Raw genomic sequence first — 27,507 nt, forward strand, 5'->3', positions numbered from 1 at the left:
CTTTTTTGCTTCTAGGACATGTGCTCTGTGTTGTCTCTAACTCCAATATCATTCCAGGTTTGATTACAGCATACTCTTCCTTGGTACATCCCCTCATCTTAGGGATCTCTTAAAAGTTGGTCTTTAGCATCTTCACAATACACACACAATCTGGCTTACCTCTTATATTTTCATATTACCAGCATGGTGATAAGTTATTAATTTTGAGCTCAGTTCAGCCCAGATATCTTCTCCGGGGATATTCACCTATTTAGTCAAATAGAAATCTCATTCTGAACATTCCACAAAAAGCTTAAAACTGAACAGATCCCCAGACAATTAGCTTTCTCTTTTCTTTCTCCACCATCAGCAATGTTTCTCACTTCCTTCTCTCTGTCCCACCCAGTAAATAGCACCACAACCAATCATTCAGGCAGCAAGCCTTCACAGATACCTTCCACAACCAACTACTCATACCAGCATTAGTGCTATTGTTACCAAATCCAAGCTTGCTCTGCTCGCCCATCTGATAGGCCAATGAATCCAAGAGATGAAATGTTGAGACAAGGAAGAGACTTTAACTGGGAAGCTGGCAGACCAAGAAGAGAGCAGGCTAGCACCTCAAAATAACCATCTTATTGGGGTCTTTTATAGATCAGAGAGAAAGAAGCAATGAGTTACTAAAGTCAAAAGGCAGAATAGAGAGGGAGATGCAGTGGTGAAATAAAGAGAAAGATCTTCAGTCTTGCAAAACATCTCCAAGGGAATGGCCAGCCTTTGGAAGGGGGTGTGTTAATCTCTTCTATTCACAGGTGGGCAGGGACAAACTCTCTCTGCAAGTTGAACTAAAGGCACTTTAGCTTACAGTCAAGCAGAGGGGCAGGGTCCTCCAGGCAAGCCACTGAATGCAATTATAATAATAAAAGCAAATCAAAGAAAGTTTCCCACGTGAAGTCAGAATTGGCTTCCTCCCTCCAACACTATCCTTTAAATATCCTTTCCAAATACATGACAGCTTGTCTTTCACACTCTGAAACAGTCCAGTATGCTTTTTGAATGGTCAAATGAGCGAATACACTGGAAAGGAAGATAATAAAGTGAGAGAAATGATGGCACATAATGCCCTATGTTAATATTCAATGGAATAGGTTTTATATTGGTTTTCAAAGTGTTTTTTTTTTTAACTTGAGGTCTCTTCATTCAGCGTTATGAAATGCCTGTTGACTTTTTCTTGTACGAAGTTGCCTTTCTTCCCTCTCCCTCTTTTTTTCTCTTTCTCCATTAAATCTTGCCTTTCTTTGGGTCCCTCTCCCTGTCGGGGAACCCTCCTCCCAGCACGCTGGTCAGCTCCTCTCCCAACTTGCTGGTTTAGCCCCGCCCACGCGGAGCTCAAGTCACGAGGCCGCGGGCGGGGCGCAGCCAAGGGGGCGGGGGCTCCACAGCGCGCATGGGCGGAGCGGGGAGCGGGCCGCCCCAGCTATATCTGCGCCTGCGCGGTGCCGCTGCGGGGCCAGTCGGGACGGAGGAGACAAGATGGCGCTGCGGGCGATGCGGGGGATCGTGAACGGGGCCGCGCCTGAGCTACCAGTACCCTCCAGCGGGCCCCTGGCGGGGTCTCGAGAGCAGGCGCTGGCAGTTAGCCGGAACTACCTCTCCCAGCCTCGTCTCAGTAAGTATCAGAGAGCAAGACGAATCCTGTCTTTGCTCTTAGCCCCTTGCTCCCACTCACCTGCTTAACCAGAGGGGTGGGTGGGGTGGGGAGGGTTGCTTTTCGGTCTCGCGCCCCTCTACCCCGACCTCCGCGTCTCTCTCGAGAAGGGGATTTTCAGTGTCTCTTAATTTCCGTGCCAGCGGTGGACTAAGGGGAAGAGCACCATCGGAACTTTCTCCTGGGTTGGTGGGCTCCGGTCTGTTGCCCTAACCCTGTACAGCTTCCCGAGGCTGGAGCCTGCTCAGGCGCTTGCTTCCTGTCCTGGAGGCAAGGCCGCTCCTTGCAGCTCTTATCCTGATCTTCTGCTGGCCTCATTTGGATCTGCAAGGGTCGAGGGAACACCCCTCCCCATCCCTCTGCCTCGGGTGTGGACTTCAGGGCAGGTTTTGAGCTCCTGCCGAGGGAGACGGTGTAGTGTCATCGCTGACGTGGTCAGGCTTTTCTCGGATGGAGGTCAGGCCCGCAGCCAGAGGGAGATGTTGTTCGGTGGAGAGGCAGCCCCGCAGGACACCTAGATACCAGCGAAAGCCAGACCTGAAAAGTACCCCGCAGGTCATCCCAGTCTAAGCCTCTCATTTTACAGTGAGAAGCCTAAGGTTCTGAGAGAGACAGGGCATGCCAGGCTTTAGATGCCTAATTACTGACAAAGCAGGAAAATTCAGATGTCTTCATTCCTGCTGGACCTTTTTCCTACCATTAACTTGAGTGCAAGGTTGTCTTAGGGAAGACAAGCAGTTTTGCCTGTATATGTCGAATATATGCAAAACATATGCAGAGGCATGTTTAAAATGTTGTTATTCTGAAAAAATCCTGATAACCAGGCTTAAGTGGACTGCTCAGCAATTCCAAATAAATGGTTCTTGATTACTACACAGTGAGATTGTGTATCATCAGACCTTCTTTAGGCATTGGGGATGAGCCCTGAAAGTAGACCCTTTGCAGTTTAGGAAAGCACCTGATGTTTCCCAACACTGCTTAATTGCCAGAGTGCCTATTTGTGGGTGGCTCTTCGGTTAAAAAGAATTTCAGATGAAGGGTTTCAGTCTGGCCGCTCTCCTCCTGACTAATCCCATCCTGATCAGTCACTGGGTCATGTGACAGCACTGCAGTGTGAAGGAGGAGGAAAGACTGGATCATAGGTTTGCTGAGATGTGCTCTTTTTTCCTTGTTTGAGATACAGTTGATCTATAACGTTGTGTTTCAGGTGTACAGCAAAATGATTCAGTTATATGTATGTGTATATGTGTGTGTTTCCCTTTTTAGATTCTTCCCCATTATAATGTTAAATTAAATTATAATTATAAAGGTTATTACAAGATATTGAGTATAGTTCCCTGTGCTGTGCAGTATGTCCTACTGGCTACTGGTGTATCAATTGTAATTCCAAACTTCTAATTTTTCCCGCCCCCCCCCACCCATGTGCTTTTTATAATGGGAATTATTTGCATTAGAGAATGCCTGTTGGGAGTTTGTGTGAGCTGAAGTAAATATTTCAAGAAATTGACAGAAGTTGCACTCATAAGAATACATTTGTGCCTAACAATTACAGATACTCTCACTAATTGCATTTGTATGCATTGATGTTCTTTGGGTAGAACAGATAAGACATTATAGTGGTGCTTCTAGGAAAAGATTAGAAGAGGCAATAGTCATTTTTCCATATAATTATTCACTCAGTCTCAATTCAGAGTATCAACTGAAACGAAGTTGAAAGAGTACTCCATGAGTAAGGTTGTGAGCTCTTAAGGGAGGTATGATTTCTGGACATTCTGTGTGTGCTTAGCGTGGCTGAAGAACTTCAGGAGATGAGATGCCCCCTGATAAGATACAAGATTGCAACACAGTGCTTAAAACTGAAACTTTGTGGTTCAGGAATCCTTTTTGTATTCTCAGTGCCTAGTCCTGTGCCGTCTGTTTTGTAATTGTGTAGCTTGCATTTAAGCTCCTTATTCTAATCGTTTAGTGTTTGAATCCTTAATGTGAATGGAACCCAAGTAGGGAGTTGGGGTACTTGGTTGGAGTTTTCCTTCTGTGTTTGGATTATTCTAAAAAGCACAAATGATACCATACTTATGCTAACAGCTAACAGCATTTGAATGTCATTTTTTTCTTATATTGCTACATTCTTGGTTCTGGTTAACACTTTAATCACTTCTGAATAAATATTGATTAACCTTGTCACTTTTCTAATTAAAGATGTTACCATCCTTAGTGAAAAGTTATAGTTATTTAATGTGTGTTGTTTGAATAAAGGAATGGAATATTGGCAGTTCCACTGTACAAATAGGATGCTGGTTGAAAAATTGGGGGATTATGGGGCTGTTAACAAGGTCTGGAAAATGAGATCTGCAGACTTGAAATACTCTTGAGCACAGTGGTTGAATTTCTAGTCACAAGGAAAGAAAGCTTGATTTTCTTTTACACTTTGAGCAAGATCCAGTAATACACTTAGAGCTTTTGGATGTTAAACATTTTGAATTAATCTCCTGTGTAGAGCTTTTGGATGTTAAACATTTTGAATTAATCTCCTGTTTCTTGAGATCCTAGGTCCTCCTCTCTTGCAGTTCTTATGTCATAAAGTAAACCTAACCTCAGTGAAAAGTCCAATAAAGGAATCATTGGCCTGCCCTTTTTCTAGACCCTCTCTCTCCTTGCCCCCTGCAAGGTGTGGGTCCCTACTTTTCTTGCACAATAGATGATGATTGTTCTGGTTTTGTTTTGCTAATAAGGTAGAGGCTGAAGGACTAGATCCATATTGTGCAATGGTTGTTGAATTTTCTCTTTGAAAGTTTCACAATCATTAAGTAGTGTTAGATCTGTTGAACAGCCTTGTATCCTGTAGGAGGAAGAGGATGTCATCTGACCAAGTACGTGCTTCGTAAAACCTTTGTAAATTTGGGGTTTAAAGTGTTGTTGTCTAAATATTTATCACCTCCCTAAATATTCAGGATCAAAGATGTAACCATATCTGCTTTGTTGTCAAAAGTTCTAATCATTTCATGCAGACCGAAGTTCTTGTTTGGAATTTTCAAGAGAAGAGTGGTCATTATTATTGTCAAACACAGGCATATTTATGTAATTTGTGAATGGATTTTGATATTTTGAAGAATAGCTTAATGTCTTTGGCAGCTTTACTCTAAACAGTTGTCTTTGGTTTGGGCTGTTAATAGTAATGGTGAGGTGTGCGTGCGTGCTTAGTCGCTTCAGTTTTGTCTGGCTCTTTGCAACCCTATGGAGTGTAGCCCACCAGGCTTCTCTGTCCATTGGGATTCTCCAGGCAAGAATACTGGAGTGAGTTGCCGTGCTCTCCTCCAGGGAATCTTCCTGACCCAGGAATCGAACCTACATCTCTTACATTTTCTGCATTGGCAGGTGCGTTCTTTACCACTCGTGCCACCTGGGAAACCCAATAATGATGAGAAAAGCTGGGCAAATGCTGTTGAGAGATAAAAGGTGGTGTTTGATGTTGTTTTCTCTGCTTGTCTTCCACCCTCCCCCAACCCCACCATTTTATTATTATGGAAAGGTGCTATAGTTTGTATATAAACTGTCTTCTCCCTGTTTGTAGTCCAATGCTAGAAACTGTCTTATCTCAATATTTTTAAATTACACTGGAGACTAAGGGTTAACAAACTTAGAATTAGGAGAAGGGGGACACAAACAAACAAAAGTAATTTTAGCCCTCTCTCTTTGATTTAGTAACAGGTTTCTCAGAGATGTAGTTCAAGTGTGGAATATGTATGTCAGCCTTGCCTGCCTCCCAGTGTGTTTGTGAGCTGAAACAAGGTAACCTATCTGAAGATGCTCTGCTAAGGGTGAAGCAGTTTGTTTTGGTAATGTGTTTTGTTTAGTTTGGATTGTGCCATGTGTTAGTTTCTTTTGTATCCAACTTTAATTTAAATCAAGCATGTTGCTTAAACTCTGCTTTTTATCTGAAGTGGTCTCCTGGTGCTTACCAGTGAGAGCAAATTGCTGAAGCATCTCCATCAGTTTCTCCCTTTTCTGTTTCAACATTTCTAATGCTTGCACTCCATTGGAGAAAGATTATTTTTCAGTAATGATAGAGTGTCCCAGATCACAGAAAAGGACCAGTTCAGTTTTAGAATTTGAGCTGTAGCACAGAGTTAAAGAAAAAGTGACTGGAGGTGGACTGTGTAAGTTCAGATCCTTAGGGAAGTTACTTAATTTGGGGGGGAGGGGGGGGAACAAACTTGGAATAATATTCATTAACTCATAGACCTGTTATGGAGATTAAAAAAGAATTCCTGGCAAGTACTCATTAAATATTATTGGCGGTTTTGGTATTAATCAATTTGAATGGTTCTTGGCTTTTTTGAAGGCTACGTACATTGTTTTAAATTCGGAGACTGTGATGAAGTAGAATCTTGTCTTCTATAGTAGCAATCAATTTGATTCACTATTTCCAGGAAAAGCAATCATTAGTGTATTTTTTTTTCATGGTCATACTTTTGTCTTGTGACTGGCAAAACTTAATAGTTTTGAATGAGCTTGAATTTAAACATGAGATTCTAAAGGATCATTGTTGACGAGGTTAAAAATTCAAAGAAATTGCAAATCTTTTCCAGAAAGTAAAGAGAATTTCAGAACCTGAAGCGTTTAAGTTGCCTATAAATCTCAAAACTGAATTCCCTTCACTGGCCCACTCTCTCCTCCTGTAAGGTTTTTGAAAAAGTCAGTGTTTTAAAAGCCAGGTGCTAAGAAAATCTGTTTCTAATGTAGTTCACTTTGCATATCCACATAGCAGTTTTAGAAAATCATTGAAAATTAATATTTGGAATCTTAAAATGAGAACAATGAGGAAAAAAATCTAAAAAGAGTAAATGTGTGTTTGTGTGTATAACTGATTCACTTTGCAGTACATCTGAAACTAACACAACATTGTAAATCAACTATATGCCAATAAATTTTTTTTCAAAATTATATACAAAAGTATTCTTAAAAAATGAGAAAAATTAGGGAATTCCCTGATGGTCCAGTGGTTAGGACTCTGCACTTTTAACTCCCTGGCCTGGGTTCAGTCCCCGATCAGGGAACTACTATCCCTCAAACCAGATGACACTGCCAAAAATAAAATAAGAACAAGGAAGAAATTGTTTCAGGGGTAGGAATTATTTTTAAGAGTATTAGGTTGTTTTAAAACAGTAGGGAGGATGAATCAGTAGTATGTTAACTGTCTTTCAGGTTGGCGGCAGTCAGTTATAACGTGTAATATTCTCTACCTGGCAAAGCATAAATTAAAAAAGAACTTATGAAAACAAATAATGCAATGATACTAGGATATGCGCTTTTGTATTTTTATTCTTGTATGAAGTTACTTGCTGGCTATTGTTGGCCTCTAGTTCAGTGAGTTGGGAGGATTATCATAAAAGTAGTAGAAAATGTAACAATTGAGGTCTTTCTAATAATCTTGAATTGCTTGCTTGCTTAGGTGCGCAATCCTATCCTACCTACTCTTTGTGACCCCATGAATTGTAGCCCACCAGCCTCCTCTGTCCATGGGATTTCCCAGGCAAGAATACTGGAGTGGAATGCTGTTTCTTCCTCCAGGGGATCTTTCTGACCCAAGGATCAAACCCACACCTCCTATGTGTCTTACATTGCAGGTGTATTCTTGACCACTTGAGCCATTAGGGAAAACCTTGGAGGCATGATTAACTTGTTTACATGGACATCCATTCAGGTTGTGACTTCCTTTTTATCTAAAGTTGAAGAAAAAGGAAAAATAGAGTAGTTTTAGGGACCTCTGTTCGGAGAAGGCACTGGCATCCACTCCAGGACTCTTGTCTGGAAAATCCCATGGATGGAGGAGTCTGGTAGGCTGCAGTCCATGGGGTCGCGAAGAGTCGGACATGACTGAGCGACTTCACTTTCACTTTTCACTTTCATGCATTGGAGAAGGAAATGGCAACCCACTCCAATGTTCTTGCCTGGAGAATCCCAGGGACCGGGGAGCCTGGTGGGCTGCTGTCTGTGGGGTCACACAGAGTAGGACACGACTGAAGTGACTTAGCAGCAGCAGCAGCAGCAGCAGCAGGGACCTCTGTTGATCATTACAGTTATAAATGTATTCAAGCAAATATTTGGTGTCAGGAGTTAAATGTCCTCAGAATGAAAAACAGGTGTCTTGATAGTGCTTGCTCGCTCTCTCTCCGGAGCACTTGCTTCCTGGCTAAAGAAATTGTGGTTTTAAATTCTGAAGCTCCTTGAGTGATCAGACTGCTTGTTTAAATGGTTTCCTTATTCCTGGGCATCTACATTCATGCAGAAATTTCTGTCTAAGACCTCATAAGAAATCATGCAAGTGAAAATTTCCCAACTGATTGACAGCTTTTTATAAATTATTTATTTCATTTGTTTATTCAGCTTTTCTGATTATAAAATTTAGTTAATTCTGACATTGTTGGATTTGCTCTCCTGAGTTCTGATTTACACGATTACTGTTAATTACACTTGGCAGGTATGGAGCTGTGTTGTGGTTCACCGATGGCTACACCTTTTCTAAAATGAGGGATTTGGGTAGCTTGATTCTATGCATAATTTGCAGTAGAAAATATAAGCTTCTACAATGACAGTAACATTTGACTTTTTTTTTTTTATAGGATACTTGTATGTTCTCTGGCCTTTTATCCCCCTGCATAAGCTCTTTTTTTGCAGTTTTTATGGTACCGTTTAATGATGGCTTTTCATCTTAACAGACTACTTTTTCTCAGATTTCTTCCATGAGTTTTGTCACTTTTGCTTAAAAAGGGTTCCCTTCCCCTTCTCTGTCTACTTTGCTAAGTGCCACCTTTTCTACAAAGCCATTTCTCTTCTAAATAAGAACAGCTGCCCTGTCTTCCCCATGCTCCACAGATCCTCTGAACACCTCTGTTAGAACCCTTAACTCCCCTCCTCCTCATAAAATTGTGGACTCTTAGGAACTCTCTCTCTTGGCCTTTGTTTTCCTAGCCTAGGTCCTTGAAGCAGTGTGATTTATAGTAAGAATTCAACATGGTTTGGGTTGAATGAAGGGGAATTATGAAAAGTGGTACAGATAGGGGCATATTTTATGAATTCAGTGAAAAGTTTCATACTGTTTGAGTGCTCCATATAATAATGGATGTGACAAAGTAGAGGACTTTTGGTGATACCAGAGAAGTAATGGAGACTGTTGTATTTGACTGGCACTGACTGTTTCTGTTTCTTTCCAGCATACAAGACAGTATCAGGAGTTAATGGTCCACTAGTGATCTTAGATCATGTTAAGGTAATACCACTGTCCTTATCATCTAACCATTTATGCAGTTAAAAGTATAGTACTGAAAACTCTAATTTTTTGTAATTAAAAATTACAAATTTTAAGCCTGCCTTGGTCTGAATGTCATTGCTACATAGGAGATAAGAATTTTAGAGCAGAAGTCAGAAGATAGGATTCTAGTATTGGATCTATTGTGGATTCTGTTTGTGGTCTTGAGTCCCTTATCTGCAAAATTTTTAATTTTTTAAAATTAATTTTTAATAAAATTACAATTATTCTAATTAAAATTAAATTTTAATGAATTAATATTTTTTAATTTAAAAATTTAATTCTGCCTCCTAGGTTTATTAGGGAAATAACTGTAATATTTGTAAGTATGTTTTATGACTTGTAGAATATTAGATTTACAGTATCTTACGGCTCTTGTCATAGACTACCATGTATTATAACTACTTGTTCCATATTTGTTTTATCTTCTCTACTAAATTTTAAGGTCTTTAAGTGAATAAACAATAAACTTTATCTTTGAGGACCTGACACTAGTGTTCAATTAATGAATAAATGACCGGTTATCTCAACAGCGGCTAAAACCATAAAGTGAAGAATAGCTTTTACCTATTCAGTTTGTTGAAAGACTCTTTTGTTACATTTTTTTTTAGCCACACCTATATAATAAGAATTATCTTAGAAAAAGAGGCACGTAATATAGTTTATAATTGAGTACCTTGGGTGAAGCCTCCTGAGTTCTGTGATTAATATACCTTCAGAGGAGATAATTTGTGTAATATGCTCAGTAATTCTGCTTTGGTTGTTGTTGAGAGTGGATTGGGGGAAAGGTGCACATTTATTAGTTTGTTGAGAGAAGTAATGATGAAAGTACGTTTGGCATGTGGCCCTTCTAGATGCAGAAAGTAATCAAAAGACATTTCCTAAGAGAGTGCAAAGTGCATTATCTGTTCAGCTTTATTTAAGTTAATATTTTTATGCATGACAGGGTACCTATACAAATCAGATTGAGCATGTAGCTTGCTCCTGGCCGTGGCTTCATGCTAGTATGCAGTTTGATTCAGAGCTTCAGTATGTAGCACTGAAGTTGTACAACATACATGCAGATGTCCATTAATATTTTGTGAAAGGATGGAGCATACACTTTTCTTTTTTGAGAAAGTATTGAAAACGTTATTTGTTTCTTTATCCTTTATTCTTTTTTACATACTTCTTATTAGATAAAATTGGGGGCTTATATTTTAAAAATATGAAGCATATTAGTAAATATACTTTGAAACAGTTTAAAAATATTCATGTTTCAACTATATTAAATGTTGAACTCAGCACCAAAAATATACAATACAAATATGTAAATGTCTAATTGCTAAGGGCTGTGAAGGGTAAGTACAAGATACTGTGAGAGTCAGTAACGGGAAAGACTTCGAAAACATCTTGGAGGAAGTAATTTTAAGAAAGCTGAGAAAGTTTTATTGAATGTTTGGGGTATAACACCAACTGAGGAAAAACTGGTAAATAAAGCTTATATAGTTGTAAGAATATATATGTCATAATGCATATATATAGGATCAAGGAATAGATAATTTTATACAGACTGTATCAGAATAGATGATGATGGAGACTTCTATGTTTAACTCACTTTCTGAAGGTAGCACATCTTTCAAACCAGACAAAAGATAGTATCAGAAAAGAAACAGTGTAGCTATTCTCACTCACAGGCACAGATTCCAAAGTGTGAGCATAAATGTATGCTCACATTGGATATTAGCAAGAGCATATTTTAAAAAGTCAACAGAATTATGACAAAGTAGAATTTATCCTAGTTATACAAAGATGATTTGATATTAGAAAATGTCAGTATAATTCAGGTCATTCATAGATTAAGCTAGAGAAAGCTTATGCTCTTTTCAGTAAATACCAAAAGTATATCTGATAAAATTACTTGCTGCTTTTAAAAAAAAAAAAAGAAGAAGAAGAAAAAGAAGGTGGTTTTAGAAATAAGGGATAGAACAAACTTTCAAAACCTCTCAAATGCTATCCACTATAACCTACCACAAACAGCATCCTTAAGGGGAGACTCTGGGAACATTCCCATTTAAGTCAGGAACAAGATGAGGGGGCCCGTTGTCCCCACCACTCTCCATCTTTGTTTATCCTTTTGCTTGAACCCTGATCAGTGTTGTGGGAAAAAGAAATTAGGGGATACAGGGATTAAAAAGGAAAAGGCACAACTATCATCATTTCTTGGTATTGTGATTAAACAGAAAACACAAGTCATTCAGTGGATGGACTATTAGAAACAGTGGTGTTAAACAGTGTTGCTGGATACAGAAGGTCAGTCTGTAGAAACCAGTAGTGTTTTGTATGCCAGGAGTAACTACTGGAATAACTAGTAACTTTTTACAGAAAACTTTGTTGAAAAACATAAAAGTCAACTTCAAATAAGAGGAGACTCCACACCCATGAATGAAAAGACTCAGAATTCTCCCCAGGTGACAAAATCAGTTAGAAGCAGATAATAAAGATTTGGTGCAAGAGTGGGCAGGCATTTCAGTGGAACAAAATTAAGATTCCTAAAACCAGCTCTTCTCACACCTGAGAATTTGACTTGATAAATGATAAAGGCTACATTACAAGTCAGTGGGGGCTATTTTGTGTTACTCAGTAAATAAGAGTTGGGGCATTTGGCTTCCTGTATAGAAAAAAGAAAAATGAGAAAAATACAATTACTTACCAGAAATAAATCCAAATGGATTAAAGACCTAAACATGAAAAGCCTATCAGAAGACAATATAGAAGACCATTTTTATTTGTGATTTTAGATTGGAAGGTTTACCTACAAAAAAGAGGCAAATCATAAAGGAAAATAAGTCATTTTATTGTAAAAACTTCTGTTCGATTAAGATTACCATAAATAAAATTTAAAAAGACTGGGAGCAGATTCTTGGAAAAGGATTAATATTCAGAATCTATGAGACTTATCTAAAAGTAAATTAGAATAAGCAGATTCAGTTGAAAAGTGAGGAAAATATGTTAATAAGCCAGTTACAGGAAGTGAAGTCAGAATTGTCAATGAACATGAAAAGATGCTTAGTAGAATCAAAAATGCAAATTTAAAGATACTATTCTTTATTTTATCAAAATGGTAACAATTAAAGTTAGATAATATAAGATTGGTAAAGATGTAGGGAAAAGATACTTTTCTATGCTACTAGGAAATTGTAAAGATTACTCCTTTGCAGAGTAATTTCACAGAAAAATGGACACAACCTGTAACCTGCCACTAGGTAACTAAATACCTTAGGGAAACTTAGGCCCACTTGCATGAGGCCCATATGTGAGACTGTCCATTGAAGTATGTTTGTACTAGTATAAATTTGGAACAACCTGGAACACCAGTGGTAGAAGAACAGCTGGGTGAAATGTCACATCACTTGATTTTATCTTAAATATTATCATGACAGACCCAAAATATTCAGCAAGTGGGAAAAATATGATATGTTTAGTATGTTCCCATTTAGGTAAAAGAAACATTAATGGTATATTTTTGGAAATATGCAATTTAGAATATTAAAATGGACTAGAGGAATGCACTTCTGGTTAGGAGAAGTGTATATTGAGGGGGGTATATTAGCATTGTTTATAATGAGTAATTATTTTATTGTTTGGTTGCATTTTATTCCTGTTCTCTGACAGCACGAGGTGATTAGTGTTTAAACAGCCCAGAAGCAAGCATCATTGCTGAGTAGAGGGAATATAGTTATTTGTTAGTTTTATCATCTTTCTGTAGTCTGAAAACTTAAAAATATACATGGAAGAAAAAAAATAATTAACTGCCGTGTTCCCATAGAATCAAGATTCTTCTTTCTGTACCTTTCGCTGTGTTTGTCAGAATGTGTGCCAACAATGAGCGTTTTAAGGACTGAAACTACCTGAGGATATTTTAGCCTCTTGATATACACCTGCATGTACAGGGGACGTGTAGGGATTGCACAAGCGTGTGTGCTGTGGCAGAGCCTGTAGAGCATTTGGGCTTCTAAAATGTCGGTTTATTGAGCCTTTGTTTTTTTCCTATTTAGTTTCCCAGATATGCTGAGATTGTGCACTTAACACTACCTGATGGGACGAAGAGGAGCGGGCAAGTTCTAGAAGTTAGTGGTTCCAAAGCTGTGGTTCAGGTAAGCATTACTTTAAAAATCTGGCCAGTTGAACATTTTTCTAATCACAAAAAGGCATAAGAAACACCACTTCTTATGATTTGTAGTGGTTTTTAGTTATTCTTATGTTTTCTCGTGATTATCGCATAAGTATACAGATCTTCCTTGACTTACTTGTGGGATGACAGCTTGATAAACCCATCAGTAAGTTGAAAATACCATTTAAGTTGAAAATGCATTTAGTACATCACAGCTTAGCTTAACTTCCATTGAAGATGCTCAGAACACTTAGATTAGCACGCAGTTGCACAAGACCGTCTAATGCAAAGGCTATTTTACAATAAAATGGTACATATCGAATGTATTTCTACCATATGACCCCTCTGTTTTTTTAGAGGTTGATTACTGACTGTGAGGGAAGAAAATAAATTTTCCTTGTTTCTTGCCAAATGTCTGCCACCTATGTGCATTCTAGCCCAAGAGCTCCACTGGTATAATGGCTTTTTTTTTTTAATTGGTAAAATGAAGCAGATAATCACATAGAAGGAAAGAGACAAAAAAACAGAATTCACAGTTGTGGGTTGAAACCAAAACAAGATCTGAGTCTTTGACTTTAAATTGTCTCTGATAAGTCTAGTTTTTAATGTTAACTGACTATAGAAAGTAGCAGTTTTCTCGAATAACATATTGCCCTAAAAAGTAGTATGGATGGCATCACTGACTTAATGGACATGAGTTTGAGCAAGCTCTAGGAGATGGCGAAGGACAGGGAAGCATGGCGTGCTGCAGTCCATGGGACTGCAGAGTCAGACACAACTAAGCAACTAAACAACAACTAAAAAGTAATCTAAAGCAGAGGTCAGCAGAATTTTTGTAAGGGGCCAAATAGATTTTTTTAGGCTTTGTGAGGTTTTATCTAGGGTTTCCTCTGTTGCAAGGTCTTTACACTTTCTTTCCCTTCTTTTTTTTTTTTAAGAAAAACCACCCTTTAAAATTGTAAAAAAAAAAAAAAAAAAAAACACCCAAAAAACACATTCTTAGCTTGCTTGATAGGTTTGGCCTGCAGGCATGACCCTGGTTAAGAGGTGGAAGTTTGGTTCATCACCCACCATGAACACTTGTTAGTGATATTAAAAGTAGTATATACATTTATGTATTTTACTTTATAAGGGCCATTTAAGAGGCAAATAAATTTTAAGCACTTATGATCATATTTCTTTTACTCTCTGTTTACTTTTCTTTCTTGATAGGTATTTGAAGGGACTTCAGGTATAGATGCCAAGAAAACGTCCTGTGAGTTTACCGGAGATATTCTCCGAACGCCAGTGTCTGAGGATATGCTTGGTAAACAGATATTATTATTCATTCTGAGCAGAGATCTGTTTCCTTTTTAACATATTTCCATGTAGTTTTTTTTTTAATGAATGTTTAAAAACACGGTTTAAAAAGTGAATATTTGAGTCATTGTACTCTCTGTACTGTCTTGTCATTGTTTAACAGGTCGGGTATTCAATGGATCAGGAAAACCCATTGACAGAGGTCCTGTTGTCCTGGCTGAAGACTTCCTTGACATCATGGGTAGGGACATAAAATGGATTTTGTGTTTAAAGGAGATAGCATCTGTCTTATAACTTTGTCAGAGAAAGGATGATTTTTATGATACTTATGTAGATAACCAACATACTTCATATTTAATTAGTTATTTTGTTACTTAGTAATTTTATTTTTCCCAGAGTTTATCTTAATTTTTTATGTCAAATAGTGCAAGATATTGTAAAATATTACTAGAATGTATCTGAAATATAAGTAGTAGAGCCATAATGGCTTTGAAATTAGGGTTTCTCTCTTGCTACACTGTATAATTTATGAATCTACAAAAGATTAATGGAAAAAAGTTTCAGATTTCAAAAATAACTCATTTTTTAAGAGTAGAAATGCTTTATATGATTGTAGTCTTTATATATAGATGTATTAAAATATTCTCTTTTGAAAATGCATTAGGCCAGCCAATCAACCCTCAATGTCGAATCTATCCAGAGGAGATGATTCAGACTGGCATTTCGGCCATAGATGGCATGAACAGTATTGCTCGGGGACAGAAGATTCCTATCTTCTCTGCTGCTGGCTTACCGCACAATGAGGTGAGAACTAGAATCTGTTTGATCTGAAATTTAAGAAGAAAGGATCTCCAAATGTTTTACTGTTAGTGAGAAACCAGATAAAGGATTTTCAAGGTAAATACCCAATGTTACTGTTTATATAATCCAGTTCCATTGACCCTCTTATCCATGTATATCTGACTTCTTCCTTACTCTTAGGAATCTTTGCAAAAATCGAAGAATAATTTTGTTAGGGAAAGACCTTTAAGACATCCCAATTTCATTTATGATTTAATTCCCAAAAGTTTAGGTTAAAGGTTATTTTGTTATAGAAAATATTATTTTAGATTTCAACTCAGTCCTTTTATACTCCCCATCAGATTGCAGCTCAAATCTGTCGCCAGGCTGGTTTGGTAAAAAAATCCAAAGATGTAGTGGACTACAGTGAGGAAAATTTTGCGATTGTATTTGCTGCTATGGGTGTAAGTATAATCTTTTCCTGTTTTAGAATGAAATGTAAAATTGCTTATGTTCTTAAAACAGTGTAGAGAAATACACATGTATCATTCAATTTATTGCTAGGTAGAGAAGTTTCAACTTGGTATTTTGGGCAAACCATGGATTAGTATTTAGCAGTTGACTGGAATATAAGAATAATTCTTTTTGTGCCCAAAGCTGACTGTTTACGCTCCTGGCTTTTGTGAATGTTTTGGGAGTACCTGAAGCTTTAAAAGAAGGAGCAGTACGTATCTGTAGCTTGGCCTTCATTAGAAATAAATGCTGGGGGGCCGGCGGGGGGAGGGGGAGAAATACTAAGAATCTTGCGTCTCTGAGCACTGATGAAGTCATTGCTATTTAGGTAAACATGGAAACTGCCCGGTTCTTCAAATCTGACTTTGAGGAAAATGGCTCAATGGACAACGTCTGCCTGTTTTTGAACTTGGCTAATGACCCAACGTAAGTAAATGAATATGCTGTTTCTCTCTGTTTACACAGGCTTCTGGTCAAAAATGTTACCTTAGACTAGGGAGGTAAAACATTATAATGAAAGCTTCATGGGCCTAGGAATAAGATAACCCTGTATGTAAATTCCAGCTCTGGTTTTTACATGTTACTTGGTTTTGGGCAAGTCATTTAAGCTCTGAAGTTCAATGTCTTCTTTCATAAAATGTGATAAATAATACTTGTCTCACAGAGTTGGGGATATTAAATGAGATAATAAGCTACTTAGCACATGGCCCATACGCAGTAAATGACCTTTTCCTTTTACCTGTAAAATCTGGCCCCTGTTGTTTCCTCCTTTCTCCTTCACGCTCGCTTCCTTTCTTGCTAAATTTTGAGAACTATGTAGTTCTGAGAAATTATGGGGCATTTATAACATAATCAACTTAGCTGTGTAGCACTGAGTAAATACATAAAAGAACTCTGCCTTACTTAAGAATTTTAAAGTAGTAATTGCTTCACCTTCGTCAGTTTGTGTGAAACTTTAAAAGGGAGATGGTACTGTTATTTCCGGAATCATTTTATCTTGCTTTTGGCCTTTTTGTCTGCGTGACATAGTACCTAATGTTTCCTTTCAGTATTGAGCGAATCATCACTCCTCGATTGGCTCTAACCACGGCCGAGTTCCTGGCCTATCAGTGTGAGAAACATGTGTTGGTTATCCTAACAGACATGAGTTCTTATGCTGAAGCACTTCGAGAGGTAATTTTTCTCTTAATTACAGTAGGTTATCTTGTTAGGGTTATCTTGTTGCTCTGCAAGTTTTCATTTTTTTTTTAATCATTTTTAAAAATTCATTATTCGTATATTAGTGTAACACCTTAATCAGGAAAGAAAATACTGTTTTTGTCAGCCTAGTTGAAATGATTGAAAATGAGATTTAAATTATTGGCCTATTTATCATACTGTCACTATCTCCATTGATTAAGACTGGGTTCTCAGGACTTTTCCTGGTGGTCCAATGGTTAAGAATCCACCTTCTAGTGCAGGGGTCGTGTGTTTGATCCCAGGTGAGAGAACTAGGTTCCCACATGCCACGGAGCAGCTACGCCCGTGTGCTGCAACTAAGAGGTGACACACCAACGAATGAACGATTAAATAAATATTAGAAAAAGGTCGGATTCTTAAAGGGAGTAAATCGTGCAAGCTGTTCAATCAGCTCCTCTACCAGGAAGTTCTGTCTCTGTCCAGACAGTCCATTTTTAGCCCGTTCCAAGAATTTCATTTTCAGTGACGTAAATTTTTATTTATTTACATAAATAAAGACTATACTCTGGCGGAACCCTCTTCAGAACTTTTTTCCCTTCAGAAAACTCAGTATTTAGGAACAGTATAAGATGCTAGCATCCAGAAGTGCGGGGCGGGTTCTGATGCAAGTTAGGAAATTTTGAGTAAGTTGCTCTTTTAAGTATGTAAAAAAGAGAAAAAGACTTCTGAAGAGACTTGCTATATAAATATCCAGCTTCTTAAAATTCCTTAAGATCTGTCACCATATCTCACTCCGCTTTGGTGCTTTTCCATTGAAGGACTTTTTTTCTCCCATCCATCCATCCATACTCACGTAAAAGGCAGTAAAAATAAGTATTAGTGAAAATTTTTAAGAAAGACAATTTAAAAGCCCTTTTAAAAAAATTATTAGATTCAGCAGACAGCTGTTCTGTTAAATAGCCACTTAAGTTTTCTATATGCTTATCTTGCTTTCTACATGATCTCCTTTGATGTTCAGTTGCTAAGTTATGTATGACTGTGACCCCATGGACTGCAGCATGCCACATTGATAAAAACTGGTCTGCCGGCCACAGTTTGAGTAGCTCTGATGGAGCATGCTCTTGGAGGTGCCAAAGTAGCACTTAGAAGTTGGGCTTCATGCTTTAGGGTTCTTAGTGGTTGTGGATTAATATGTGTACATAACATTCTAGTGTGTGTGTCTCTGAGAGAAAGACCTTGTATTACTGTTCTTGTGCAGTGATCTAGGGAAATTATCTGGCCCTTGATTCCAGTTGTAAATTGGGGTTAATATTAACTTCCTCATTAGAGTTCTTGTGAGGATTAAATGATGTATGTAAAGTATATCTGGAGAAGGAAATGGCAACTCACTCCATTCTTGCCTGGGAGATCTCATGGACAGAGGAGCCTGGCAGGCTACAGTCCATGGGTTTGCAGAATCAGACGCAACTAAGCACACATGCATAAAATGCATCAAGTGATTTATGTATATATATTTATTTTTTCCCTTTTGATTTTTTTCAGAGTTTATATAAATCTGCAGGATACATAACATGAAATAAATCTTGTGAACTGAGAATATTCTCTTGGTTTTAAAATGGACTTCCTTTGATTTATAAAATTGCAAGCTAGATTTTCTTCTGGCAAGCTATTCAAAGATTCTTGTTATGGCAATAATGATTTTAACAAAAAGCTTCTGTTCCCCAGTTGTCAACATTTCTGTTGTAGAATAGTCTGAAATTTTGTTGCTAGATTTTTCTTAATGAGACAATACTTAAAATGAACAAGATGATATTTCTGACTTTGTAATTTGGCCTATTCAAACAAATGTGTTCTAACCAAGCGTTAGTTCTCATATTCTGGTATGTGATACTGTTCTCCTTGACTCACTGTCAGGTTTCAGCAGCCAGGGAAGAGGTTCCTGGTCGACGAGGTTTCCCAGGTTACATGTATACAGATTTAGCCACAATATATGAACGCGCTGGTCGAGTGGAAGGTCGAAATGGCTCTATTACTCAAATTCCTATTCTCACCATGCCTAACGATGGTAAGTTTTGCGTCTTTGGATTATAGCAGGCCTGATCATTGTAAGGGCTTTAATTTCAAGAGAGAAGATCGTCTATCGTTTTGAGAGTATTAGAAGTTGAGTTTACCTAATGATTTGTTTCTGATAAAATTTTTTCATTTCAAAACTACCTATAATTATTATTCTTTAGTAGAAAAAAATTTATTGTAATTTTAATTTTTATTAAGTAGCTAGTATTTAGTGTCTGCTATTTGCAGTCCACTGGTCCAGATGTAAGGAAATTTTTTAAAACGTATGAGCTCTTCTTATTGTAAGCTACTCATTCTACTTGGATATTTTCTTTATGTATGTGCACCAGTAATTTAAGGTAGCTGAAGTGCCAGATAAAGAGCACAAGTAGTAAATGCCACAAGACTGGAGGTGGAATGATTGGCAAAGGCTTGTTAAAGATGACCTGGTTCTACCATGTGTGTGAGTGCACAGTGCGGTGCCTGCTTGGCTGGCTGCCCAGGAGCTCCTGGTTGAGACTTTCAGCATTCCCCTTTTGTTAGTGTCTTTTTGTCTTTATCTCAGTTTTTTTTTTAATACTTTTACAGAATATTTTCAGAAACAGTAATAACTATAACTGAGCACTATTTCAAGTGTGTTGTAAATACTGACTCATTTGATCTTCATGGTGACTTTGAGGTATCTGCTCTGCTGTGAGGCACGGGGAGGTAAAGTGTCCCAAATAGGAAGAGGTGGCTTTAGAACCCAGGCAGTCTGAGTACTACCTCAGACGTGACAATGATTTGTTCCAAGGAAGTAGCTACAAGATTACTCTCCGTAGTTGAACAGACCAGGGACACCTTGCTCTGTAGGGCCTCTTTGGTGCTGCCTGTAGTGTTGCTTTACTTGTTTAGCCTCTTTGTATTTCCCATGTTGAAACGTTGGGTACCCATCTGGGATAATTTATGGAAGAATGCTGTCTCAGTATACATCAAATGGTCAAATCCCTGCAAGCGAACTTTTTGTTTAAATGGAACGTTGTTTACACTTGGGGGAGAGGCAGCGCATCTAGGAGAAATAGTGCTTTTTTATGAATGTAGCTAATTTAACTTGCGTCAACACATATCTGACTGTGCTGCAGCCGAGTAAGTTAAACTGGCCATTGTGGTAACCTCTAACCATTTTGGTTGTTTAAATTCTAAACTTTATTAAAATCAGATTAAGTTTTGAAATTAAGTGTTTCAGTCACAGTGGCCACATTTGACCAGTGGCTGCCATATTGCACAGCACAAATAAAGAATTTTTCCATCATCACAGAAAATTATTTTATATGGCACTGTTTTAAGTAGTACAGATCGACTTCCTGTGGTTTTGTTTATATGAGATTGACAGTAACTAACATCAGATGTCTTCCTCTGGTAGATATTACTCACCCAATCCCTGACTTGACTGGATATATTACAGAGGGGCAGATCTATGTGGACAGACAGCTACACAACAGACAGGTATTGAACACTTGTGCAGTGCTATAAGCTTACACATCTATTCTTCAATTATTCTTTAGTGTCTCTGACTTTGCTCTTAGGAATTATTTATTTAGATAATACCAACTTGAATTGTTTTTAATATGACTATGAAACTGTCATTTCTGTAATACTAAAATCCTAGTTTGGAAAAAACTGCCAGAATTAAGAATTAAGTTTCTACTTTCCTTATTATGCCTTAGAGTCCATTGTCTCAACTCTTTTTGGGTCTTTATTCCAAAATGGTATGGTGCGCCAATTTTGTTACTAATATAAAAATAGATTTTTCAGATTATTTTCCTTTTTATTGTTATTTTTAATTGAGGTGTAATTGACATAACATTTCATTAGTCACAGGTGTACAGTGTAATGGTTTGATATTTGTATTTGTCGCAAAATGATCACCACAATAAGCCCAGTTAACGTCTGTCACCTTACATGGTTAAAGTTTTTTTTTCTTATGAGGAGAATTTTGGAGATCCAGTCTTCTAGCTACCTTTAAATGTGCAACACAGCGTTACTAGCTTACACAGCCACCGTGCCGACCGTTCCTTCCTGTGACTTAACTGACTTCACCACTTACCCTTTCATCCCCCTCACCCATTTTTCCCACCCCCACCCCTTGCTTCAGGCAGCCACCAGTCTGTTCTGTGTGAGCTCAACAGTTTGTTTTTTAAGATCTCATGGATGTGAGATTATACATATCCTCCTTTTTTATACATTATGCATATTTCTCTTTTATCTTTTTCTCTCTTGACTTATTTCGCTTAGCACAGTGCCCTCAAGGTCCATCCATGTTGTCACAAGCAGCAAGATATCATTCTTTTCTATGCTGGGTAATCAAAAATGGAATCTTTTAGTTATTCTTTAATAGGTGCCAGCATCTAATAATCAGCTTTTCAATGAAATTGTTAAATCTTTTTATGTGTAATTTTATGAGAGTTCAGAACCATTTTGGTTTTGATATTGCAGACAGATTTTGAAAATTCAGTTTTTTTTAATCTTGTACTGTTTTGTAGATTTTACTTTTTGGATTTGATTTATCAAAAGAAGTCTTAAGCTTTAAAAAATTTCTTCCTTATCAGGAAAAGATATTAGGACTCATCTAGGAAGCAAATGCAGCAGCTTTATCCAATTTAAATAATAATAATGAGCTTCACAATCCTTTATTAACAGTAAAGCTTGAATTTTGTACTTAAATATTTTTTCTCCCTTCCCATTTTACCCAAGATTTACCCACCCATTAATGTGCTGCCCTCCTTGTCGCGGTTGATGAAGTCTGCTATTGGAGAAGGCATGACCAGAAAGGATCACGCCGATGTGTCTAACCAGCTGGTACGTGTGCGCTCTCCAGAATGAATGCTTTCTTCGTTCATTCCTTCTGCTTTCTTAACACCTCTTGTCTTTTTTCCACGTCAGTTTTCTTCTCCCCCATCAAAGCAGGAGTGTAATATAGAATAGTGGAATATCAGTGGATTCATTAGAGCCTAGTGGTTTTCTCATAAGGATAAATAAATGCTCGTGACAAAGATAAAAAATCACATGCCTTGGAGAAGGAAATTTTGGCAAACCACTCCAGTGTTGTTGCCTGGGAAATCCTATGGACAGAGGAACCTAGCAGGCTACAGCCCAAAGGGCCACAGAGAGTTGGACATGACCGAGTGACTAAGCACATAGCCACTTAGGTCTTAGAAGCTGGCCCTTTGGTATGGCTCACTGCTCCCATCTGGCACTGGGCCCAGGGTCTCTCCCTGAGTTGCCAGTTGTCAGCAAAGAGGAGATCTTTCCCCTCCCCGCTCAGTTCGTTCACTTGACAGCTGTGTAACACAGGACTCATGTGTCTTGAGTGAGATAGTGCCTCCCACCTGCTCCTCAGATCCTTGATCCCTCCAACCCCATCCCCTCTCCAGTCTCAGATGCGAATAAAGTTTAAAGACAAGAAAAAAAAGAACCACATGCTTGAGACCTGCCTCCCATAGTGTATGAATTAGTTTTTAAATGAAAACATCAAGGCCTAAAGCCTTTAAGTTTTTATTAGTAATCTTAATAGTAATTATACAGTATTTCTGAAAGGATATTCTACCTTATTTTTTGTTTAACATAGTAGGCAATCACCAGAACACTAAGGGGTACATATATATATATTCTGTGAAATCTTGATTTCTATAGCCCTGAGATAGTATAGCAAGCATAATTAAAGGAAAATGCATTTGACCTTAAAATCGGTATGATAAACCTACTAATATCACAAATACTTTTTTGAATAGAATTTAGAGATGGACTTCTCCCATAGTGTAAGTTATATGAAAATGCTCTACAAAATGTAAGCTCATTGATACGTTGAGAGAGCATTTTTTTGTACATTGTTAGTAATGCTGGTGTATTGTGTCCCTGAAGACTCCTTTCTGAGTGAGACTACTGTATAATAAAGTCTGACTTGCATATGAACTTTGTGAGTTACGTTTGGAAGTAGTATGAAATCCTGGGAAGGTAGCTGCAGCAGTACGCTTCTGTAGCCCAGATCACTGTTGCCATTCATGGAACCTGTCTCTACTTCTATCTCTGCAGTATGCGTGCTATGCTATTGGTAAGGATGTGCAAGCCATGAAAGCTGTCGTTGGAGAGGAAGCCCTTACCTCAGATGATCTTCTTTACTTGGAATTTCTGCAGAAGTTTGAGAGGAACTTTATTGCTCAGGGTAAGATGACTGTTTTCCCGTGAACATAAACAGCATCCTAGGTAGTTTTGAGGACTTCTTTCCTAGTCTGAGAGAAATTACATTCGTCTCCATGCAGTTTTCCTTCTGATCAGAGAAGAGGTTCTCTCAGCCTCTGCCTTCAACTTCTTGATCCAGTTATTGGCTCCTGTCTTACTCTTTCCCTTCTTAAAACCAGCCTTCTGTTCTGCTGCCTCCCATGTTGCTGCTGCTTCTTAACCTCTTTGCAGTGCTCTCCTCTGGTTTTGGGGCTTTCAGACTTTTCCAATCCATCTATCTTCATCTTCCTGATTGCCTATCTTCTTGCTTCTTAATTGTTAATGTTTCCAAAGGCTTAATTACCTCTTCCTTCTGTGCTTTTCCCCTACGCTGACTGACTTCCTATTATGAGCCTTTAGCCTCTTTCTGAAGCTCTAATGCCACGTCTCTAACTGGGATAACTTTGTTTATGCCACTATCTTCTCAGACTTCGCATAGTGAGAAGCAGAGGATTTTCCCAACTGACCACCTGCCTAGCAATTAATTCCCTGTCTACCTCTCACATGACCATTGTGTCATTAGCCCAGGCTCAGGAATTAGGGATTCTTAACCTTTTTCATTTATTTTCCATCATTAAATATTGGCTAATTTGCATTGTTCTCCTTTAAAACATCCTGTTCTGTTTTTTTGTTGTTGTTCCTAATATAACTTAGGCCAGTATTTCTCAAAATTGAACACAGCTTTGAGTCTACTGGGGATCTTGTTGAAATGCAGATCTGATTCAGTAGATCTGGGTGGGGCCAGAGAGTCTGTTTTGACATGTTTCTGGGTAATGTTGAAGCTACACTGATCTCTGTCCACGCTGAGTTGGAAGACCTAGTCTCGTCCTTCTCACATCGTCCGTGTCTGGTGTCTTCACCAGTTTCCCCAGCTCTCTATACCACTGCTGAGTAAATTTACTGTTAACTATATTGATTGTCCTTCTGTTAAAAAGTCTGTAGTGGTTTTAATCACATAGCATATGTAATGTAGGGCTTTTGAGCGGTTTTGTTTGGTCTCTCCCCTGCCACTCCTGCTAACGCTGATGAACGCCGTTTTTTACCTCACTGGTACTTATAAAAGATGTATTTATTTTGGAATAATGCTTCAGCTACGCACATAGGGTTTGTGCAGTTTTCAGTTTACTTGATACAGTTTTTATTAACATTAAAAAATCCCCCATATATGATTCCTGGGTTTTCTTAAAAAAAAAAAAAAAAATATATATATATATATATATATATATATATATATATATGTAGACCCTTACTGTAAAGGATAACAATTATTCTGGTAGAAAAAAGGATCAAGAACTCTTAACTCCTTAGCCAAAATACGAGGTTCATTTGCAGGATAAGGATGACTCTGCTATTAAAAATAATAATGGCAATAACGACTTTGAAACCCACTGCCCTATTCAGGAGCTTAATTGGCATTCAAGGCTTTTTATGTGTCTGTACTAGACTCTTTCAAGTTGGCCTCTTTTTTCTGGGGAACAGTTTTCTCATTACTCCCTGGATAAAACCCTGACTCTAGTTTCCGTTATTCCGTGGAATGTATTTAGAGCCCACCCAGTCATCAGAAAAAGGCATGTCTCTCCCTGTGGCTTTCTCCCTTTTCACTTACTCTTATGTCTAAACCCTCATTTCTACATTCAGTCACATCCAGTCCAGGGGGACCTAGCTATTTGTATCTCTTTTTTATACATCACGCTCCCAGTGCTAGGCCGATAACAGAGTAAATTTTGAATAACTCTGGTAAGTTGACAGTAGTTGGCCTTTTACTCATCTGATCTCAATTTTTTGTAAGGTCCTTATGAAAACCGCACTGTGTATGAGACTTTGGACATTGGCTGGCAACTGCTCCGAATCTTCCCCAAAGAAATGCTGAAGAGGATCCCTCAGAGCACCCTGAGCGAATTCTACCCTCGAGACTCTGCGAAGCATTAGCTGCTACTTCATCGCTGGCCCGATGCTCTTGTGAAGTACTGGTTCTATTTTCTTTATTCCTTTTGCACTCCCCCATCCCCACCTTTGTGTTGGAGTTTACTGTGTTACCCTGTAATTAAAAACGAAGACTAGGTAACATACTGTGCCAGTGTTGCAATGTTTTAAACTGCTAACAGACTTTAAAATATCCCCTGTTTAGAAAAACCTGGATCCTTCCAACGCTTTCTTTAAAGCAGCTGAGAGTTGGAGGTGGAGTTTTTCGTCGATGTGTGTATTTGTACATAGTGGTGTACCCGACTGCCTAGTGTCCTCATTATTGGGGTCTCTTAGCCCTTGCCTCTCCACCCTGGAAATAGTATCACTATCTGAAGTTACAGTGCTTTGGTCTCTGAGCTAGGGACAAGAGAGGGGTCTGAAAGAGACTTCTCGGAGCCAAGAGGCTTTCCTGAGCGCTGGTTTTAGATTTTGGTATGCCTCGGGGTCTGTGCCGCTGCTCTCAGCAGATGGTTTTTACTGCCCGCCTGCTCTTTCCTGTCTGATAGATTAGAAAAGGAGTTTCCTTTTCCTCTTTGGTACGGATTATCTTCAACCCCCGTGTCTTACTGCTCTTCCTCCCTATGAGTAACACAGAATCATGCCGCTTTTGCCCTGCTGGCATCGCTCTGAGCAGCAAGATGCCCTGTCCTCATGATCCTTACTGGGTTTCCATGCAGAAGAATCATCATTACAATAATTAATAGAACTGTTGCTTGGAAAGAGTTGGGGTACAATTTTTTAAAAGTAAAAAAAAAATCCTTTCTACATTTGGGCATGCCAACAGTGGTTTTAAGTTTGTAGAATGTTGACCAGATACTAAAAAGGCGAGTGGGGAAGAGAAAGCACTTCTGTTTATGGATTTTTGAATTTAATGTATGGATATTTTAAACTCTGTTAGATAGTAGCCTTTGGGAAATCCCCTGTTCGGTCCTGCTTTTCGACCTCTTTGCCTTTTCAGGGTAATCTTGCGGCACAAGTGACAGCAGTAAAAGCTTTAGCCTTTTCGTTCCTCCTCCCTCCTGCTGCGGGCCCTGAGCTGTCCCCTGTGCGCTGCCTTTTCATTCCTCCTCCCTCCTGCTGCGAGCCCTGAGCTGTCTCCTATGCACTTCTGACATGTCTACTGTTGGGTCTCTCTGTGTTCTCTGTTCCTTGGGTGCAATAGCAGCTTCTCCGTGCATTCCATCTTTCTTTCAAGTTGTGTAAAGTTCTTCACTTTTTTCTCTGAAGGTGTAGGGGGTGGGGGTGGGGGAGGTCAGCATGATTATATTTTAATGTAGAAAATGTGACCTGGATATAAAATGAAAATAAATATTAAATTAAATGAAAGTTACCTGCAGTGACTCTGTATCTTCTCATCAAAAAGGTAGTAGCAACGAGCAAGTATATAATAATAATGCACCTCTTTGATTCACAGTTTTGAGCATCATAACCAATGTAGTGAACCAGGTCCTCTTACAGGGGAACCGTGTTTTGTATACCCGTCTGCGTTGTAGGTTGCCCTTTCAAGCTCTTTTCTATAATACCTCTTCCGCTGTATTATAGTTTGATTCAGGGTCGGGAGTCCCTAAGGTTATTGTAGCATTGTTTGTTGCAAACATTCTCCAGATTTTGAGGGCCTGCCTGCCACGAATGAAAGAGGGTAATAAATAGAAAGTGAAAGACATACTGAAGCAAACTGAAACTTATTTCCAATAAAATCTGAAACAGATGTCCAGTATATAAAGAAAACATAGTGGTTAAAGCACAAGAATGTGGTATCATGGTAGCCTCCCACTTCTTTCCCCTCCTCAAGTCAAAGCAGCATTCAGATGTGGAGGAAAGGCTCCGTCATGGCAAGAATAGGGAGACCTGGGTTCCGAGTCTGGTGCTGCCTAAGCATGTGACCTTGCTAAGTCACTTAACAGATCTGTGTTCCTTTTAGGGTTATTATATGGACTTGAGGTTTTGTATGCGAAACACTAAAACAGTGCCAGGTCCATGTCAGGCACTCTTATAGTAGGCCACTTTTAATAACAAACTTTATTAAGGCAGACTTAACTACTCAAATAATACTTGGGATTAGTTGAGTAGCGCTCTTGTTAGTTTGTTATCTTTTAGTGAAAACATTTTCTTAGTGTACCTTTTTGTGCCAGTGATAAGACTTAATTAAAAGAGCAGCTAAAGTTATGCTTTAATGTGGACTCTCACTACAAGTGAACTTTTTAAAGAGAAAAAGTTTTCTCTGCAGTTGGCTTAGAGTATTTGGGATGTCTCTTCAGAGTTTGGGCTAAGTCATTAAGCATTTACTGCTTGCACTTGACTGTCACTTCAGTC

General features: G+C 38.5%; 1 protein-coding gene across 1 annotated transcript; it reads left to right on the plus strand.

Annotated features, from left to right (window-relative positions):
- The first annotated feature begins 1,498 nt into the window (after positions 1–1,498).
- ATP6V1B2 (ATPase H+ transporting V1 subunit B2) lies at positions 1,499–26,435 on the plus strand. The gene is made up of 14 exons (XM_052644583.1): positions 1,499–1,648; positions 8,902–8,957; positions 13,034–13,132; positions 14,362–14,455; positions 14,612–14,689; positions 15,113–15,252; positions 15,591–15,692; positions 16,070–16,167; positions 16,791–16,914; positions 18,835–18,985; positions 20,375–20,457; positions 21,706–21,810; positions 23,044–23,173; positions 25,019–26,435. Exons 1-14 carry the CDS (start codon positions 1,513–1,515, stop codon positions 25,156–25,158), a joined length of 1,536 nt encoding a protein of 511 aa, XP_052500543.1. The 5' UTR covers positions 1,499–1,512; the 3' UTR covers positions 25,159–26,435.
- Positions 26,436–27,507: the final 1,072 nt, after the last annotated feature.

This window comes from Budorcas taxicolor, chromosome 8 (assembly GCF_023091745.1).
Source record: "Budorcas taxicolor isolate Tak-1 chromosome 8, Takin1.1, whole genome shotgun sequence".
Lineage (NCBI taxonomy): Eukaryota > Metazoa > Chordata > Mammalia > Artiodactyla > Bovidae > Budorcas > Budorcas taxicolor.